This window comes from Musa acuminata, chromosome BXJ1-6 (assembly GCF_036884655.1).
Source record: "Musa acuminata AAA Group cultivar baxijiao chromosome BXJ1-6, Cavendish_Baxijiao_AAA, whole genome shotgun sequence".
NCBI lineage: Eukaryota > Viridiplantae > Streptophyta > Magnoliopsida > Zingiberales > Musaceae > Musa > Musa acuminata.
In genome coordinates this window covers 20,704,630-20,726,998 of record NC_088332.1, presented here as the reverse complement: position 1 = coordinate 20,726,998, position 22,369 = coordinate 20,704,630, and the positions used below count along the sequence as shown (strand labels likewise).

General features: G+C 39.6%; 1 protein-coding gene across 3 annotated transcripts in view; it reads left to right on the top strand.

Annotated features, from left to right (window-relative positions):
• The first annotated feature begins 18,619 nt into the window (after positions 1–18,619).
• Positions 18,620–22,369, top strand: part of LOC135676616 (probable E3 ubiquitin-protein ligase ARI7) — a 39,811-nt gene continuing 36,061 nt past the window's right edge. For 2 of the 3 annotated variants that reach the window (XM_065187985.1, XM_065187987.1), the window contains exon 1: positions 18,620–18,907. In XM_065187985.1, coding sequence (XP_065044057.1) covers positions 18,773–18,907 — 135 coding nt within the window. In that variant the 5' untranslated portion in view covers positions 18,620–18,772. The remainder of the gene's footprint in view (positions 18,908–22,369) is intronic. The other variant, XM_065187984.1, reaches the window with a different exon arrangement.

The following is a 22,369-nucleotide window of genomic DNA, read 5'->3' as shown; positions in this document are numbered from 1 at the left end:
GTATACAGCACACCAGTCTGTCTGGTTATCACGATGTCCCTCTCGAGTAACCTGTGACCGGGATTATTTAGGATTTGTGTTTAAAGGTGAATCGATCTCATTATCGTGATCTCATCATGATCCGATTCCCATTACACAAATCCAAGGACATCACAATATATATATGCACATATGCAATAGTTATAAAGTGATATACGCCAAAATATAATAAGCAAAAAGATTCTGTATCAAGTCACACGTGCCATCACTCACGTGATTGGCTTGCTGGGCACCTATGACTAGCAATCTCCCACTTGACCTAAAGCCAATCATCTATGTGTCTGATCCCCATCAAACCCCTGTAACGCTCAAAGACAATATAAGACAACGGCTTTATCAGTGGATCTACAATGTTATCTTCAGATGGAACTCTTTCCACTACTACATCTCCTCGGGTTACGATCTCTTTGATAAGCTGGAACCTCCTCAGAACACTTTTGATAAGACCCAGGTTCCCTTATTTAAGTAATCGCCCCATAGTTGTCGTAATATAAAGAAGTCGGCTCCTCGCTACTTGGCACGACTCCTAAATCTATGATGAACTTCTTCACCCAGACTCCCTCCTTTACTACATCTGATGCAGCAATGTACTCCGCCTCTGTGGTCGAGTCAGCAGTGGTATCTTGCTTTGAACTCTTCCAGCACACTGCTCCTCCATTCAAGGTGTACACATACCCTGAATTCGCCTAGCTATCATCGACATCAGATTGAAAACTTGAGTCTGTGTAGCCTTCAAATTTAAGGCTACTACCTCCATATACTAGTAAAAGATCCTTAGTCCTTCTCAAGTACTTAAGGATACACTTTACTGCTTTCCAGTGCTCCAAGCCTGGATCCGCCTGATACCTGCTCGTGACACTCAGAGCATGCGTTATATCAGGCCTAGTACGTAGCATGACATATATGATAGACCCTATTGCTGAGGCATAAGGTATCATATTCATGTTCGCCCTTTCTTCTGGAGTCTTTGAAGACATACTCGTAGAAAGCGATATCCCATGTCTCATCGGTATGAGACATCTCTTGGAATTTTTTATGCCAAACCAATTGACAATAGTTTCTATGTACCTGGATTGGGACAAACCAAGCATCCTCTTGGATCTATCTCTATAGATTCTAATCCCCAAGGTATAGGATGCTTCCCCTAAGTCCTTCATGGAGAAATGTCTAGATAACCAAGCCTTTACTGTGGATAGCATTCCTACGTCATTCCCAATGATCAGGATGTCATCCACATATAACACCAAAAAGGTGATAACACTCCCACTTACCTTCCTATACACACAAGGCTCATCTTCGTTCTTAACGAAGTCATAAGATCTGATTGCCTCATCAAATCTTATGTTCCAACTTCGGGAAGCTTGCTTTAGTCCATAAATGGATCTAAGCAACCTACACACCTTATCTGGGTAGTTTTTGGATATAAATCCCTCAGGTTGCATCATATACACCTCCTCCTCGAGGTTTCCATTGAGGAATGCGGTTTTCACATCCATCTACCAGATCTCATAATCATAGTGTGCTACAATAGCTAATAGAATTCTGATGGATTTTAGCATTGCTACGGGTGAGAAGGTTTCATCGTAGTCAACACCTTGTCTTTGACGATACCCCTTAGCCACTGGCCTTGCTTTATAGGTCTCTACCTATCCATCTACTCCGATCTTTTTCTTAAAGATCCACTTGCAACCGATGGGTACAATACCTTCGGGCGCATCAACTAGGTTTCAAACCTTGTTGGAGTACATAGAATCCATCTCAGAATTCATGGCTTCTTGCCACTTCCCGGAGTCTATACTCATAATAGCCTCCTCGTAGGTTTGAGGATCAATATCCTCAACATCCTCTTCTCTAATATGTGCCACATATCTCTCAAGAGGATGGGATACTCTATCAGACCTACGTAAAGTTGAAACTTGTGTATTAGGTACCTGAACAGACCAGGCTGTAGAGTGGTGCTTGAGCTTGGTTCTCCAACCTCGCTCAACTATATCATGCTCCCACTATCTTCGCCAAGAATGTGTTCCTTCTCAAGGAACACTGCTCTCTTAGCTACAAAGACCTTTTGGTCCTCGAGATGATAGAAATAATACCCACAAGTTTCCTTGGGGTATCCCACAAATTTGCATCACTTTATCCTTGATTCTAACTTATCAGGGTTGTGTCTTTTAACGTGGGCAGGGCAGCCCCAAATCTTAACAACCTTAAGATCAGGCTTCTTCCCTTTCCATATCTCATATGGTGTAGACACTACCGACTTAGTTGGAACTCTGTTCAGAAGGTAAGCTGTGGTTTCTAGGGTATATCCCCATAATGAGATGGGTAGGTCAGCGAAACTCATCATGGATCGTACCATGTCTAATAACGTACGATTTCTCCTTTCAGAGACACCATTGAGCTGAGGTGTATAAGGAGGTGTCCATTAGGATAATATCCCATGGTCCTTGAGGAACTGAGTAAACTATGTACTTAAGTACTCACATCCTCGATCTGATCGAAGAGTTTTGATGCTCTTTCCAGTCTGGTTCTCCACCTCATTCTTATACTTTCTGAATTTCTCAAAGGCCTCGGACTTGTACTTCATTAAGTACACATATCCATACCTTAAGAAATCATCAGTAAAGGTAATGAAGTAGGAGTAACCACCAATGACATGAGTTGACATGGGTCTACATACATCACTATGTATGAGTTCCAACAGCTCATTGGCTCTCTCTCCAGTTCCACTAAATGGAGAGTTGGTCAATTTTCCACGAAGGCAAGGCTCGCAAGTTGCATATGACACATAGTCGAATGGATCTAGATATCCATCATTTAGCAACTTTTGAATCATTCCCTCATGGATATGACCTAGCCTACAATGCCATAGGTATGCACTGTTCACCTCATCTCGTTTCCTCTTAGACACTTACATTCATGATATGTGGAGTAGTGTCTTGTATAAACAAACCTTTATGCAGTATTTCTCTCGTCAATCTCCCCTCGGCTTTGCTAGAATTTACAATAAATTGTAGATGTGATAAGAAATACTGGTATCCAATACTAATGCACTATCACAAAAATCTGACAATTGGAGATTGATCATGAATGTACCTGAAGCTTCTCCAAGCTTCTATTTCGCCCTCTCTGCAAGGTACTCTTTGCAGTTCCTCTTCCAGTGCCCATCTTTACCACAGTGAAAGCATTGGCCTTTGTCCTTTGCTGGGTCTTTCTTAGCAACCTTTGCTTTACCTGGTTTGCCCTTGCCCTTTCCCTTCTTAAGGGACCTTTCTGCTTTCCTTTTCTTTCTTGTCTCACTAGTGTAGAGAACTGGCTTCTCTTTCTTAATAGTACTCTCTACCTCCCTCAACATATTGAGGAGCTTTGGGAGAGTCACCTCAAGCTTGTTCATATTAAAATTTATTATGAACTGTGAAAAGAAATCTGGTAGGGACCGAAGCACAATGTCCACACACAAGTTATCCTCTAGGACCATTCCTAGACCTGTGAGTTTCTCTATCCACTCAATCATCTTTAGGACATGGTTCTGAAACGGTGTCCCCTCAGTCATCCTATCGCGGAAGAGGCTCTTGGATCTCATATCGCTGAGTCCTTCCCTGTTCCTCAAACAATTTGCGGACATGTAGGAGAATGGATCTGGCATCCATCTTTTCATGTTGTCTCTGTAACTCAGGAGACATAGAGCCCAACATATAGCACTGAGCAAGAGTGGAGCCATCAATGTACTTCACGTAGCGAGCGATCTCATCCTCGCTTGCCCCTTCTTCGGGCGTAGGCATCAATGTATCAAGGACGTACACGATTTTCTCCGCTGTGAGAACAATTCTCAAGTTACGGAGCCAATCCGTATAATTTGGACCAGTGAGGCGGTTGACATCAAGTATGCCACGTATGGGATTTGAAAGCGACATTTTCTGAAAATAAAGATGCAGCAGAAATGAATAACATGCATATTTTGCAAGAAATAAACTATCAAGATATAGACTTCTATCTTAATATTCTCCCACTATTTTACTAACGAGTCATGCAACACCCTCAGCACATGAAACGGAAGTCTCCGATAGACTTCTAGTGGGGATCAGGATCTAATCAGCGTCTTAGTGTAACTTCGAGGGACTCGACCAATCACACTAAGCCTAAAAGGTAGGCAACTCTTGTCGATCACAACTCCTTGTGATTCCTGTCCTGTTCGGCCTCCGAATCACCATGGCCTCGGGGGACTCGACCAACCATGATGCTCGGTTAAGTCAACACCTTCGTTACAAGATGAGTCTGATTTGATGATATACCCTCGAGGGACTCGACCAAGCATACCATGCCCTCAGGTCACCGGTGACATCTCTATGTCGTAAGCAAGATAGTGAATCGCGATATAGGTGAGTCTCGAGGGACTCGACCAACTCAACCTACACCAGGAATCGGTTCCTACTTATAACGATGGAAGGCCACGTGGGTCAATCTAATTGCCTCACGTTTACCGACTTAATATTATCGAGAGATGTTTCTATGATTTGGTCTCCTAATATGACATGTCACACATATACATATTTAATATATATCTGCATCACATGCAAATATATATACATATCTAGTATGTGTATAAATAATCACACCAGATGATCATGGACCACAACCTAATGTGATTAGGCCCGAGCCAGTAGGCCTAATCACTCACATCAAGATCTATGTGTGCAACGGTGCATCTCCATGCCCTGTGATCGTCCATCTCGTGGGTCCCGCTATCGCATCCATGCTCCCGCTGCTCCTCCTCATGTGATTACAACTTAATCATAGGCATGCAGGCCCGACAATAATCGAGAAATATAATGGAGGCTCGCAGACCTCAATAATAATAATCACAAGTACACACATCACACGGTCCATGATCATCCGTCCACACATCATACATCACATGTATAAATAATCATCATCATGTAGGACTACTAGATAATAATAAAAAATAATAATCAACTAAACCTTTTAATTAATTAGTATTTTATGAAATCAGGGACATAAAGGAAATTTCTCAATTCCTAAGGGTATTTTCATAATTTGGACAAAAGACAGAAATTGGAATTTCTCAAATTCATAAGGGCAAAACTATCTTTTTGCCCAAAACCCTAATTCCCTCTTACTGCTACCGCCGCTGCCACCTTGCTGGCGGCGGCCTGTGTGGCGGGGCGAGGGCGCTGCCCTCGCCTGCAGGCGGTGCTGCCGCTGCAGGTGGGCGCCCCCGTGGGCGGTTCTGCCAGCGGGGCAACGCTCGCAGGCGATGCTGTCCCGCTGGGCGGTCGCCCCTATGGGGGGGGGTTTCGCCAGCTGGAGCCGCTGCCTTGCGGCGCCTCACCCCGCGGGAGAAGCGGCCACAGGCGCCTCTGCCCGCGGGCTGCCAGCCCCGCCGGACGCAAGCCTGCTGCAAGCAAGCCGTCGGCCGACTGCTGCAGACGCAGCCCTTGTGCTGCCCGCCTTCGGCTGCGCTGCACGCACGTAGATCGAGGGCAGCAACTGTTGCTGCCCTTCCGTGTTTTTGCGTCAACAATTTTGACGTAAAAATTCTTCCTAAACACAACACACGCAGTTCAAAACCAATCATTCGCACGAACAACCAGGCTTTGATACCACTGTTGGGAAATCTTGGGGGCGACATCATATGCGCAATGGAAGAACAAGAAAATAAAATCCCCGATTCCCAATGAGATGTTCGTCGTCGTACGAAGATTGGTGCGCAAAATCCGCGAAACTTAAAACTGTGTATAGAGTAGATTGTGTTACCTAGGGAGATCGTATATCCATGTTTCCTTGCAGATCCTTAGGAGAGGGTGAAGGAGGTCAAGCGTCCTCCTCTCTAGCGTGATCCACACAGCAGGGTTGCGACGACGCTCCTCAAAACTCCAGGCCTGCTCTGAGATGGAGAGGGAGAGGAGAATAGGAAAGGCAAGCAAAGGCTCTAGCCTATGAGGCTCTGAATCCCTCCTATTTATAGAGGTCCCCTATCAAACCCTAATGGGTCCTCCCATAGTGGGTATTGGATCTGCATCCAATAAGACAAGGGCTCCGTCGGATTTCTCATATCCGAACCTCTACTCATCGCAATGCCTACTATATGTGTGTGACCCTCTAGGCCCAATATCGAGCTGGCCGTGAGTCATACCTGTCAGAACTCCTTCTAACTCAGTGAATTATTATCTATGTAATAATTCACTTGACTCATCGACTACGGACGTGCTATGCCACTATGTCGTAGTCCCCAGACGATACAGGGGAATCTAATCTATTGGACCTGTCTGTCCTCAGTTACCGTGTACCTATAGTCCCTCATCCATCTAATATCCCAAAGAGCGTATATCGAGCATGGTGCTGTCAGACCCATACGGTTTCTACTCGAGTCTCGCTCTAATCAGATTCTCCCGGAGAACTCTTTCTCTCTCAACCCGAATGACCATGGCTAGGGATTTGTCTGAGCAAGAACACATGGGATATTCCTCTCATGATGCCGAGAGTGGATGATCCTCCATCGACACTCAATAGCCCTCGTAAGGTCGATTACCACTCCCAATGACCAACTGTACTAGATCTGGGATAGCCAAACCTAAGTTTGGTATCAAAGAGTGGAGCACTCATATAGGACATCCTTGGTGTCTCAAGTCTAAGGACCAGATACACCACTAGGACTACGGAATCGCTGTCTGACAATAAGGCATCATCAACCATCCAGCATTCCGTAAGCGGATTAATTAGTGAACTCATTCTCCAATGAGCACCTGTACTGTATCCCTAGTGTCCCTACACGAGCAGCTTTGAGACCAGCTGCATCCATCATATGGACGGGTATACAGCACACCAGTCTGTCCGGTTATCACGATGTCCCTCCCGAGTAACCTGTGACCAGGATTATTTAGGATCTGTGTTTAAAGGAGAATCGATCTCATTATCGTGATCTTATCACGATCTGATTCTCATTGCACAAATCCAAGGATATCACAATATATATGTGCATATATGCAATAGTTATAAAGTGATATACGCCAAAATATAATAAGCAAAAAGATTCTGTATCAAGTCACACGTGCCATCACTCACGTGATTGGCTTGCTGGGCACCTATGACTTGTAGGTACTGTAATATCCCATTAGTCCCACATCGGCAGTGGGCAATGTGTATGATTGACTTATAAGGGCCTGATGAGTGTACTATGTTAACTCCCGCTTAAGCATTTTGGTCCGCGGTTGAAGGACCAAAATAGAGTTATTGGCCAGTTAGCTCATTAGACTCGGGTCGTGACATTTGGTATCAGAGCCGACCTAGCATTTGGGCAGGGTGAGAGGGCTCGAGTAGGAAAGGGCTACTCGTGGATGGAGTTAGAGAACTCATCACGGCGTGGAGCCACCACTGAGTTAATCCTCACATGCATTATACTAGGGTTCGATCTGGGCATTTCGGTCCGCGGTTGAAGGACCAAAATGAAGTTATTGGCCAGTTAGCTCATCAGACTCGGGTCGTGACAGGTACTGCCAGGACCCGGGATAAGACATTTTTAGGCTCTAAGTTTGAATCAATTTGAGGCATATAAATACCCCTCTCACCCCTAGTTAATTTACATAAGCACAAAGAGCTTAAAAGTAGAAAAACGCTATTGCAATCACTTGAGAGATCCCCTCCTCTAGTCTAAGTTTAGAATTCTGTTTAGGAGGAGTGAGTGCTTGTAAAGGTTGTTTCTTGGTCTTCGCCTATTGAAGGAAGACCGATAGTGGATGCCGGTGGCCTTGAAGGAAGAGGAATCTGCAGAGTGGATGTAGGTCACGACGACCAAACCACTATAAACTCGGTTTACATTTCTATTTATGTAATTTACCTTTACTGCAAACTTACTTGCTTTACATCCATTACGCTCTTCCATACGCTTTCAATTCTAAGTATCTTTCCAAAATCGACTTTAATCAAATGAGAGATTTCGAACCGACGTAATTTGTACTATTGCACTAATTCACCTCCCCCCCCTCCTCCTCCCCTCTCTTAGTGCCGACTCGTTCCTAACAGTTGGTATCAAAGCCACATTTTTCTCATTTGATTTAACACCCAAGAGAAATGACTCTTTTCGGGTTTCAAGAGGGTCACTCTCTCATTCGTCCTCCCAGTAATTTAAAAAGCGCTAGGCGCCAAAAGGCGCCAAGGTCCAAAAACGCCCGAGGCGCTAGGCGCTCGCCCGAGCGAAGTGAGGCGCTAAAATATTAAAATATATAATATAATTAATAAATATAATTATTTAAAATTTTAAATAAAAATATGCTATTAAATTAAGAAAATCTAAGATACAAAATCACAATGTCACATTAACAAAAAGTTTCAAAATTCAAAACATTAAAATTTTACATCAAAGTCATTCATCATAATCAACATTATCGTCATTTTCACACAAATCATCTTCATTGAATTCGTCTTCTTCCTCTTGTTCTTCGATTCCTTCCTCTTCATCAAGATATGTTTCATTCTCTATGTCTTCAACAATAGCAGGAGCCGAGCTTGATGCTTTTGCACTCATTTTTCTCTTTGACATCTGTCTTGTATATGTTTGTAATTCTCCAGCACCTGAAGCTCTTGCCACGTCTCCCCACGTCAATCTATCATCTTCAAATACAAGCTCGTCTTCAGCATCTTGCAAGTTAGCACCCATTTCTCCTACTAACCACTCATTTGAGTCATCAATATCTTGCAATGAGATTGAATCAAATCTATTTTTCAAATCATGACGAGTCTTCAAAGCTTGATTATACTTTATGTAAACAAGATCATGCAATCGTTGATGTTCTAACCGATTTCTTCTCTTCGAGTGAATCTGTCATGTCATATAATTTAAAAATATATTAATACATATATCTAAATAAATAAATAAATTAAAATAAAAATATTTAGTAATACTTACATGCTCAAAGACACTCCAGTTTCGCTCACAATCCGAAGCACTACATGTCAAACTAAGTACTTTGACAGCAAATTTCTGTAAGTTCGGGGTGGAATTTCCAAATAGACTCCACCATTCAGCTGCAAAATTTATGTTATTATTAGCAATAACATAGTAACATAATATATATAATTAATTATATCAAATTATTAATACTTGGAGAGGTAGTTGTCCTGGATCGAACAGCAATTGGAATTCCAAAAAGACCTTCAGCATTTTTATATAAAGATAATTCATGAATAATCTTATCTTGAACCTCAATGCTGGGAACTAATCTTACAACACACTGATATAACCCACCCAAAACTTCTGCATCAAATCCAACAGATTTAATCTTATAAAAGAATTCAGGGTTCAAATAATATCCTGCTGCATGTAAGGGACGATGAAGTTGACAATTCCATCTTTCGTCAATGATTGTAAAAATTTTCTCATATTTTTCTTCATTTTCATTAAAGGATCTTTTAATCGTCTCCTTTGCTCTATCCATAGCCTCATAAATATATCCCATTGCAGGCTTATTTTCATTATCCACCAACCGAAGAACTCGAACAAGAGGGCCCATTACCTTTAATATATAAACTACATGATTCCAAAAGGATGGCATTAAGATGATATCAGCAGCCCTCTTGCCTTTTGCTTCTTTTGCCCATTTGCTTGTCACCCATTTCTCAGAGGTAAACATATTTCTCAGAGTATGTTTTTGACGATGCACGCTCTGTAATATCAAGAATGAAGTAGCAAATCGGGTAACACCATGTCTCACTAATTCTTTATTCCCTGTAAATTCTCTTATCATATTCAAAGCTCCAATGTGATTATAAAGAAATCCAACAACAAAAATTACCCTTTCTAAGGTTTTCTTGATTTCTAAAATCTTTCCAATATCTTCCAACATTAAATCAATACAATGTGCTGCACATGGAGTCCAATACAAGTGTTGTCTTTTTGATTCAAGCAATTTACCTGAGACAAAGGATAACAAAAATGATAAGACTTAAGAGTTTAACACACTTAATTGAAGATAAAATAATTAACAAAATCAAAAGATGAATATTACCAGCTAAAACATAGTTGCTTCCATTGTCGGTTATGATTTGAACGATATTTTGTTCTCCAATTTCTTCCACGAAGTTATCAAGTAAATCATATATCTTGTCTCCAGATTTTACAAAAGATGAAGCATCTATTGACTTCACAAACATAGTCCCTAAAGAACAATTAACCATAAAATTAATTATACTCCTGTGCCTCCTGTCAGTCCAAACATCTGACATAATAGAGCAACAATGTGTTGCCCATGATTCTTTATGACCCTTTAGTAAGTCATTTGTATAATTCAACTCGTTTTGCAGCAATGGAACTCGCATCTCATAATAACTTGGAGGTTTTAATCCTGCACCATATCTTCCAATAGCTTCAATCATATCCTTAAAACTGTCTAAACGAGTTGTACTAAGGGGAAGACCAGCTTGATAGAAGAAGCGAGTAATGTGCTGAATTGTTCTTCCTCTTATTTCTTTATCACAAGCATCACTTATATTTGTTTGTCTCAATTTTGAGCCTCCTGCTTGCCCTTGTTGTTTCTGGGATCCTTGAAGCATATATAGATCCATCGGTCCTTTTCTACCTTTCTTAGTACTCATAACTTCTTTTCCCTTTTTGTCCTATACTCTTTTTTCACTTGGGTTAATACTCGTAGAATAATCTTCTTCATCTCTGATATGTTCAACATTGTCTTCTGGTAAATTCCCATAAGATTCATTCTTTTGTGTCTTCTTTTCATTCATATAATTCAGCAACTCTTCTTTTACCTCAGGTGGACATTTTTTGCAAGCTGCTGCATTCTTGAAATTTCCTACTAGATGTTGTTTTGCACGAAAAATAGCACCTCTGGTAGTCTTATCACAGAATATGCAAGTCACTACATTAGGATCTTTCGGATCCTTCAAATAATTATACTTCCATGCAGGATCTTTTTTTGATACCATTGGAGACTCTATTGAGTTGCTTTCTGCACTTGCCATTTATGTTGAAACCTAACAATAATTTTAAATAAATAAAAATTAATAACATTAAAATCAAAATAATAAATAATTAATCTATTAACAAAAAATTAATCATTTCAAAATTCAAATAAACTTAATATTAAGAGTATACTAAGCCTGATGGAGAAACGAGGAAGCAGCGGCGGCGAGCGGCGGCAGCGGCAGCAGCAGCAGCGGCGGCGGCGAGCGGCGGCAGCAGCAGCGGCTAGCGGCGGCAGCGGCTAGCGACGGCGAGCGGCAGCGGGAAAGGGAGCGGAAGGCGCGAGCAGCGGGAGGCCTCGAGGGAGGCGCGAGCAGCGGGAAGGCTCGCGGGAGGGCTCGCAGGAGGCGAGAGGGCTCGCGGGAGGCGCGAGCAGCGGGAGGGCTCGCGAGAGGGCTCGCGGGAGGCGCGAGTAGTGAGAGGGCTCACGGGAGGCGCGAGCAGCGGGAAGGCTCGCGGGAGGGCTCGCAGGAGGCGTGAGCAGCGACAGCGGCGAGCAGCGGCAGCGGGAGCAGCGGCAGCGAGCGACGAGATCGCGATCGGGATCGAGATCAGGATCGAGAGCGGCAGCGACAGCAGGTTAGTGTTGGGTTAGGGTTAGGGTTAGGGTTGGGGTTATATCGGTTTAGTTGGTTCGATTGAACCAACTAACAACCGAACCAGGACCGAACCAGACCTAAAATTCTGGTTCGGTCGCCTTGGTTTACCCAGGCGCTCGCCCGAAGCGCCCAGCGCCTGGGCTCGGGCGAGCGCCCAGGCGGCGCCTGTTTGAAGCACGCCGCCTGGGACATTAGCGAGGCGCTCGGGCCTCGCCTCGCCTCGCCCGAGCGCCTAGGCGAGCGCCCGAGCGCCTTTTGCAATCACTGCGTCCTCCTATGTTCAATGAGACAGACTACACTTATTGAAAAACTAGAATAAGAGTTTTCTTGCTTTCCTTAGATTTGAATTTGTGGAATATTATCGAAAGTGGTTTTCAAAAGTCTTGTACTCCAATAAAAGAATGGAATGATTTGGAGAAGAAAATTTTTTCCTTAAATGCTAGAGCTATGAACGCTCTATTTTGTGCTTTGGATAAAATTGAGTTTCTACTTGTGAAACGGCTTTCGATATATGGCACACTCTCGAAATCACACACGAAGGCATTAGTGGAGTAAAAGATTCTAAGATAAATCTTTTAATGCATGATTTTAAACTTTTTCGAATAAAGCTAAGTGAAACCATTATTGACATGTACACCCATTTTACGGATATCGTCAATGGTTTAAAAGCTCTTGGCAAATGCTTTTCGAACCTTAAACTTGTGAACAAAATTTTACAATCTCTTTTTAAAACTTGGGATCCTAAAGTAATGGTCATTCAAGAGGCTAAAGATTTGAATACTTTTTCGATCGAAGAACTTATCGGGTCTTTGATGACCTAGAAATGACCAATGTGGCACAAAACAAATATAAAAATAATCTTCTAAAGAATAGAAAAGATTTGACACTTAGAACAAATGAAGACCACTCAAGCGAAAGCTCAAGTGATGATGAACTTGAACTTCTCATTATAAAACTTAAAAAGTTCATTAAATAAGAATTAAAAAATAAAAATAAACTTAAAATGAAGTTACTAAAGAAGAAGAGAGCACTCAAAGTAACTTGGGATGAAATAAGTGCATCCGAAGACGAGGAACCAACCAATAAATGTGAGGTGACAAACTACGCCTTAACGGCTTTTGACAATGAGGTAACCAAAACCCCTTTGTCTTATTTCGAAATTACTTGATGCTTTTTCATGAGTCATTTTTAAATTAGTTAGTAAAAAAATAAAAAATATAAAAATATAAAAATGTTATATCATGCTTCATTTTATTTTGAGAAAATGATCATAAAAATTGCATGCTTTATGATAAATAAACAAAATGTTAATCTAATACTTGTAGACCTAGTAAGATTAACCTTATGTATAGATTAACCTTATATATGTGTTTAAGAAGCATGAATGTGTATCTAAATTGATGATTTCCGAATGTGATTAAAAATGCTTCATGTTTAATGAAATCATGCTTGATGATTTAATAATGCATAATGATCATGCTTAATAAGTTTATATTTTAAAATTATGCATGATAATTCTTGTAATTTATGACTTATCGATTTTTACCGTAATGAAAGTTACTTTTTCGATTTTAAAAATGATGCATGTTTTGATTTAGCATAAATGAAAAAAGCATGCTTATATGAAATAATATAAATATCATGTTTAATGATTTTATATTTAATTATGTATGATGATTTGAAGTAATGATGATTTTTGGGTAATTTATGGCTTATTGATCTTGATGATTTCTATGATGAGATTTGCTTTTTCGATTCTAAACTATGATGTATGGTTTTCATACAAAAATACTTGAGCATACTTATATGAAATCAATCGCTTAAAATAAAACACATAAAAAAAAAATATTATCATTGAAATTAAAGTGATGAATCAAATCTCTTGTTTGAAGAAGCCTTATTTAATGTGTTATACTTTTTGGTCTTAATGATTTTTATGACAAAATTTACTTTTCGATCCTAAACATTGATGCATATTTTTATTTGACATAAAAAGACAAAGACAAGCTTGTATGAAACAAACAACTTCAAATGAAACACACAAAAAAGGAATATATTTTACATTTCTATCTTATTGATTTTTCGATAAAAGATTAATGAATCCATGTATATTATGCTTTTGTGAATCTCTTCAAAATAATTTTGATTTCACGATTTGAATGAGTTTTATCTTTTATGATATGATTTTTAAATATAATTTCTTGTGTTCTAAGTGATTATCTCATCACCCAATTAATTCTTCTTGATATTCTTCATGTGATGATATGAATGCATGAAATACTCATGATATTATTTTGATGCATACAAATGAAAAGTTATGATCATGGTAGGATATAATTTGATGTTCTAATACCATCATGATATGAAATATTTTTGATTTGGAATGATGCATGCAATACTCATGATTTTCTTATAATGTATATGATGTATTGCATATGATGTGAATCATGAGTAAAATTACCTTGATTTAAATTCAAGGTTTATCTCGATTATGACATATTGAAAAAGGATTAATACTTTATTTTTGTCATGATTTGAAAATTGATGTAAAGGGTCTTCCCTTCTTTTTGACAATGACAAAGGGGGAGATAAAAGATGCTAGCTTGCACAATTCAAGAAGAAAGCAAAAATTGCTAACTTATGCATCGTAAAGAAAGTAAAAATTAGCAATTCTCAAAAGAGAAGAATGAATTTGCAATCTTGAACATCACCAAAAATTGATAGATTGCCTATCTTAAGAAGCAAAAATGTAAACTTGCAAAATTTACAATCTTACACATCTTTAAAATTAATGATGATTTGGTGATTATGTATGTTGTAAGTTGGTGAACAAATGTGCTAGCTTATATGATGATAAAACTAGATATTATATTTATTTTGCAATGATTTGAACTTGTATGTCTAAAAACTTGATAGTTGTATTTCTCTTTTTTGTTGATGACAAAGGGGGAGAAGTATGATGTTATGCATAAGTTTATGATAACATGTTGCTTAGATTTTTGAATCCAAGAGTTCTATCAATATGACATATTGATAGGGGGAGTTTGTTTAAACTTCGGGAGTTTGTTTAAACTCCGTCATCAATTAGTTGTCATCATAAAAAATGGGTAAATTGTTGAATCTCGGATTTTGATGATGAAACCAATTGTAGTGTTGTTCTAATATACGTTTGAGTGATGCAAGGCTAACATCGATCATGAGAGGCAAATTGATTGAAGTAGGAGGAATCAGATGTTGAGCCGGAGTAAACATGTTAGAATATTAGATGTCGGGCCGGAAGAACGGTCGTCGACGTGTCGATAGAAGGCTTCGGGCCGAGAATTCAGGCATCAGGCCTAGAAGAGCAGACATTGCGTCAAGAAGATCAGAGATGTGCAGGTTAACATGTCGATTGGGCAAAGACCGCAAAAAAGGATGATGCACCGAAGGATTGGAGAAAGCGCCGGAAGAACCAATGACATGTCGGACAATATAGGATTTGCTTGTAATCAATTATATCTAGATTAAGTTAGTTTAGAGTCTAATTGAGTCGGTATAGAATGTAATTAGACCAACTCAATTAGGGGCCAACTGGGCCTAAAATAAGATTGGTTTGGGCCAAGAGAAAGACCCATTTTAGTGACTCAAGTTTGGGCTGTGTTGGCCAAGTGGAAGGCCCAAACAATGACCCAACATATGGCACCGTCGTAGCACAGTCTCCAAGATTATGTCAGGCGGTGGTACCGTCCAAACACAATCTCCAAAGCGATGGTACCATCAGACTGGGTGGTGGTACCGCCTATTGATAGTGCTGCAGACGGTGGTACCGCCCAGCACAAGCAGTGGTACCGCTAGGACCCGGGAAACCCGGGATGAGACATTTTTAAGCTCTAAGTTTGAATTACCTTGAGGCCTATAAATATCACTCTCATCCCTGGTTAACTTATACAAGCATAGAGAGCTTAAAAGTGAGAAAATACTATTGTAATCACTTGAGAGATTTCCTCCTCTAGTCTAAGTTTAGAATTCTGTTTAGGAGGAGTGAGTGCTTGTAAAGGTTTTCTCCTAAACCTGTGAAAATGAAAAGAGGGGTGTAAAAGGTGGTTGGTCTTTGTCTATTGAAGGAAGACTGATAGTGAATGTCAGTGGCCTCGACGGAAGAGGAATCGATGATGTAATAAAGTATATGAAAGAGTAATAAAATGCATGAAAGGGTAATAAAGTGCATGAAAGGGTAATATTTTTCTACACTTTGATTGCACTTTATTACCCTTTTATCCATGAAAGGGTAATAAAGTACAATCAAAGTGTAAAAAAATATTTAAGTGTTGGGGTGTAAAAGTATTGTAAAAGTACAAACAGTCATCCTCCTCTCTCTCTTTAGTTTTACAATCATTCAAGAAGAGGTGTGAGACTCGTAAGGATTATCTCCCAAATACGTGAAAAGAAAAAAGTATCGTAAAGAGATGGTTGGTCTTTGCCTATTGAAGGAAGACCATTAATGAACGCCGGTGACATCGACGGAGGAGGAATCAGACGTGGATGTAGGTCGGACGACCGAACCACTACAAAATTGGTGTGCTCTTGGTGTACTTTACTTTTGCTGCATTACTTCATTGCAAACTGTCCAATCCCCTCTTCTATACTCACAAGTTTATTCAAGTTAAACATATTCTCAAAACGATTTTTCATAGAACTAAGAGTTTCATCGTATGAAGTTTTCTGAAATTATTTAAATTGATCAATTTTATCCGCTGCACTAATTCACCCCTCTCATCTCTTAATGTCATTCTTGATCCTAACAATTATATTACTTCAAGTGAAGCATCGATATCATTTCCAATACAAGCTTTATCAAAACGATTTTTCTAAATCGTCGATATTTTTCAATAGCACTAATTCAACCTCCCCTCTTAATGTTGATTTCGATCCTAATACTATTAAGTAAGGTTATGGAACACTTATGTAGATATGATGACAGATGGGGTAAGCGAAACAATAGGTTTGACGAGTGATAAAGCCTATGTGACAAGAAGAGTCTTTGTTAGTTTTGAGAAAAAAAAAAAAAAATCTATGTGACAAGAATAGTCTTTGTACGTTTTGAAAAAAAAGTACTTAAAAGAGTCGAATAGTTATACTATTTCTATAATAACTTATGGAAACTTCACTTAATGAGTCTTTAATTTGTTGATAAGTTTACCCTTTACTTAGTTAGTGGATAAAAATTTTGAGGAATCATTATAATAATATCCACCTAGTTCAAATTCTATCATTATCAAAAGAAAAAAAAATACCCAAAAATAATAACTGTTACATTGTTTCCAATAAAAAGTCTTAATTGTCAGGGAACCCTTTGTGATAGGGAGGTTTGGGTATATTTTGGACCAAAATATCCAATAATGGGGCAATTATATTATTTCCAAACAACCTTACAACCGGTTAAATCTTCATTTATTAATGTCTAATTTTTGCACATCTCTAAAGAACCGTTCAGATTCATCAAAAAATCTTTGTGATAAGAAGGTTTCTTTGGGTCTATTTCAAGAAAAAAGAAATCAAAATATGATGCTACGAGGAACCTCACTCGTTAGCATCTATCAATTGTAGTGTGGCTCATCTTCATTCAAGTAAGTCGTAGCTTGATTTACTCAATCTTTTTTTTATTATTTTAATTCAATGGTATCAAATTTGTCCGCTTGGCTTTGGTACTATTTCAAAAATCAAATGATTATTGGTTTAAGTCAAACCGATCAATGTTAACGTATAATAGGTTAAACATCAATTCAATCCCAAAGCTTAAAGCTTAAGCAACTGAGTTATGATAAAAACCTAGTATATGTAAATTGATGTTTTTGATTCTTAACGATATGAGAACATTCTTTCAGTCAACCACTCTTTGTTTTATATACATGAATATCTTTGATAAAATATTCTCAAAATATCTTTGATAAAATTCTATTATATTAACGATGTATAAGACTCTCACATATGGAGATGAAACCCATCAACTATATAACTATGCACTAATAATTAGGATATCTTAACAAAAAAAAAAAAAAAAAAACAATGTAACTACTCCAATCTTGAGAAATGATATAGTGAGGTTGTCATATTATTTTTAAAATATCTTATAATTGGCTATAACTTACTAAATTATATCTAAATTTGTTGAGGTCTTCATGATAAGGAAGTTTTGTAGGTATATTTTAGGCTCCCAAAAACTCAAGATTAGATGTCTAGGGAGTTTACTATATAGAGCTCCCTTCTTACCATTCATAATCTCTTACTATTTATAATATTTTTTTTTTAATTAATAAAATAAATATTTTACTATTCATAATACTGTTAATTCTATTTTTACTCTTCTCTCTCTTTTTTTTTTTCCTTTTTCCCCTTTCTCATAACCTTACTTGAACACACATAATACTATTCTATTGGGCAGTTTGTAAAGATTCGAAATATGATATTTTTTAGGTTAATACAACTGACCTAAAAGATAATATTTTTTGGGCTATTATAGAATGTATATAACTCTAAGAATTTTAAATAATTATAACAGACATTTCAGGAGGAGGAGAAGAAGAAGAAGAAAGAAAAAAAGAAAAGAAAAGAGAATTATAGATAAGAAATGAAAAGATTTAATTGGAGTTAAGTTATAAATTTTATATATATATATATATATATATATATATATAATTTTGTTTATTTCTTTCGGCGAAGATCCTGGTGATGAGGAGGTTGCATTCGGGATTTGAAAGCAGTCAGACAGCAAAGCATCGCAAAACGGCGTGAGACCCACATGGTTGGCGAATGATGCCAATCCCAAGTGGTGGGCGCACCAACCCTACGGTGGAGAGATAGGGATTCCGCTGTTCCCTACCTAGGTTCATGTATACGAACGAGAACCCCGACACGTGGGACCTGGTTTCCACGGACCGTTCAGATCAGAGGCCAAGAGAGGTTTAGAGTTGGTGTTGGATAGGATCCTTCGCGGCATGGGAAAGGAACTTCCTTGCTGGTTAGCAGAACCCAAACTCTAATTGCTCCGCCGAGTTGGTCGTCCCGCCCCATCGAACCTTGATCTCTCGTCGCTACGTGCTCTTCGAGGGCCGTGCGATTCAGGGTTTCTCGGTGAGGACAGGCGCGATTAGGTTCGGGGACCGAGGAGATGGATCCCGAGGACGAGCCGCGAGACAACGAGTCCGCCGGGGATGGCGACTTCTGCAGCGACGATGGGATCGCCGACTGCGACTACGGGGACGCCGATTTCCCCGAGTCTCAGGAGATTGTCTCCCCTCTTAAGGTGCGCAAAGAAGAGATTTTTTTTGCCTTCCGATTAGGTGTGATCGAAGGATAGGCAAGGGATCCGCCGCCTTGTCGCGGAGCTTAATTAAGCTAGTTGCATAGAAATTTTGGTTTCTTGTGAAGACCTAGATCACTGTTTATTCTAAAAAAAACGTTTATTTTGGTTTGAATTTACTGTTGCAAGTAGTGGCGATACTTGAAACTGTGATCAGTATAAATACACGTAAATACCATGTGCAGTGTTCATGAAACAACGAAAACAAAGAAATTATAAAGAATTTCATCCTGAGTCAATTATAAGTGAAATCAACCAAGCCCATCCTGCTAAATGTTAATGTTGTATTCACATTCTTATTTAGCCAAAGTTATGGATAAGTTGCTATGCAGTAAGCTTGGGAGTTCTAAATTTTAAATACAATTCTATACTATGGTTCTATGTTGCAGCTTGACCACTTCATTCCACTGCCCACCTTTCTCAAGTTTGGTCTTATAATGGAGAAGTATTCCTTTGGGTTGAGTGATCAGGGACAATACAGCAGAGTTTTAGTCAAACTTCATTTTGGCCCAACTGGAATTCTAGTCGAACTCCAATTTGATCCTGGTCAATCCAAAACAAGACAAGTCCAATCTCGAGACCGGATTTAAGTCAGCTCCAAGTCCTAAATACATTAGGACCCTCCAGGTCCTAATCTAGCTATGACTCCATCCCTACCTCAGCTATAAAAGAGGGAGGAGAGCCCCATTTAAAGCATCCCCAAGTCAACTCAATCCCGATCCTACTAAGTCTAGGATTGGGGAAACCCTCCAACAAAAGACTCCTGCAGTTGCAAGGAACTGAGGAGAAGGTGTGCCTCCTCTTGAGTCTCCTCTTGAGCAAGGAGTTTGGAAGTTCATCAACCCTTCTTCCTCCCTGCAGTCACCTTACTGCAGAGATCTTTTTTGAATTGCTACAAGCCTTAATAGCTTCCAAAAAAGCCTTTGGCAGCAACAAGAAGAAGATGAAAAACAACCAAAGGCAGCCAAGAAGCAGCCCTAGCCTTCTAGCTTGCGCCAAGAGCCAAAAGAAGAGGGGTTCAGAAAAAGATTTTGCCCTTCAGTCATAGCCCCTTCTTCCTCAAGTTCCAATAGCCAAAGTCCTTCATCCAAAATTCGTCTAGTTGTTGCGAGAAGTTCCAAAGCCTTGCTATTTGCTGCTAAAACCTTAGAAGGAGGTTCCAGCAGCAAGAGAGATAGAGGAGACTGAAACCGACAGCAATCTCCAATCTGCCAAGAGCACCCAGGTGTTGTCCAAAGACAACTGGCATCCTTACCTATATATAAGTCTTACATCACACTTTTATTCTGTTGCTTAGTCCTTGTAGTTGCCATTTTACTTTTACAAGCAATAGAGGTTGTTTTCCTTTCGTTTTTACGCATGTTTCTAGTAATAACTCTCCATCAAAACTTTTATCTGAGAGGTGATATCGGATCGTCAAACTTGAACCCCACATGGATCAGGTGGTCTTAGAGCAATGATCCCTCTATTATGGATGGTTACCACTAGGCACGAATACAAAGCCTCTAGAGAAAAACTATGGGAGTTGGAGTTTTAATGATGCTCACCTGGTGGAAGAACCATCGATAGGATGACAGTCAACACTCCGACAGCCTTGGCTGACCTTACTCCCTAGATGGCATTATTAACCCAAGAGATGGAGATCGTGATGGGCTATATGCAAGCCCAAGCCAACAGAACAAAGAAGAATAATCGATCAAAGAATGTGGCAACAAAGGAGAGGGTGTCGTCTCCATTCGAGATATACAGCCATGAAGATGTTGTCGAGCAAAACGTCATAGCAAAAGCTCAACCCATTCAAGTTGAGGCCTACATTGACATACCCTCTTATGACGGCTCGATTAACACTAAGGTATGAAACTCTGGATAAATCAACTTGACACTTATTTTGATTTATATGATTCGAATAGTGAGGATAAGGTGATGCTTACGCAATCAAAGTTATCTAGACATGTGCTCGCATGGTGGAAAGCCTATTTTCGAACCAACGACAATAAAGATGTGTCATAGACATAATTTAAAAGGCTTATACAAGAAGAATTCTACCTTATGGGGTGTCTTGAAGAAGGATTGAGGAAGTGGCACTACCTATGCCAAGGAAAGGATTAGTCTGTGCAAGAATATACCACTAAGTTTCGACGATAAGCGGTGACGCTCAGAATCTCTCTCAACGATCACTTGACAATGATGAAATACAATACTGGCCTCCATGCACAAATTCATACATAGTTGAGTTTCTTCAAAGTATATGATATTTTGATCGCTAGCAGCATGGCATTGGCGATCGAGAGAACGAATCACACCAATAGCGAGAAGCCTATAGAAAAGGCCAAAGGGAGCCACCTGAAGGCCCAAGAGAATTTTAGGGATGGTAAAACCTCATCTTCTTCGAAAAGAAATGAATTATTTTGTGATCACTATAAAATTGCAAGTCATACATGGGAGAAGTGTTGGAAGGTTCATCCCAAACTCTTCCCGAAGAAGTGGTTGAAGAACGATCAAAGTCAATGAGCCATGTCCATGACCATGATCACGGACGATGACTCCATCGAGCTCTTACATGCGAATCTGAGTCTATCGCTGATGGCTAAACCAAAGGTTATAGACTCGAATCTGACCCTCGGTCCAAAGGTTTGAGAAGAGCCATTTAATGTAAATATCTAAGTAAAGCAAGAAGTCATTGACATGATTTTCGATACCGTGCCAAAAGAACCTCATCTCAATGAGCTTGGTCAAGAAGCTCGACGTAGAGACGACACTACATCCATTCCCTATTTTCTTGGATGGCTTCATGATGATGTGAAGATAAAGATTGACCAATAATGCAAGATACGCTTCACCATCACAAAGGAATTCATTGACAAGGTGACGTGCGAGGTGGTTCCACTTGACAAATTCCAAGTCATACTTGGGAACCCCTATTTTATAGGGTTGAGATGTTTACTTTTGTTGACCCCAAAAGTATCACTCCAAAAGGATGGAAGGAAGTTCCTTGTCACCCAAGATCTGATTAGATCGATGGAAGATTTGACATTCGTTGGCCAAGCAAAAAGGATGGTGATGGCGTGTCAAAAACTCATGACTCTCACTTTGGCATGCAGAAAACCAAAGTCTACCTCTAACATAAGAAAAGTAACCTCAAAGCCTTGAAAAGAAAAAGAAAGCTCTCGAGTCGATGGAGATCGACAACAAGGATAGCCCAATCAAAATGACATGCAAAGACAGCACGATGATGCCAACCACATGTTAGAATCCTTTTTATTTTATGAGCTTTTGAATAATGTTTATTGAGTCTGCTTAATTCAGTTAGAGTCAGATAGATGTTTATTTAATATTTATTTATTATTAAGAGTCCAAGTCCTGGTAGACTCTAGGTGGAACTCTATAAATAGTGATGTAACCATT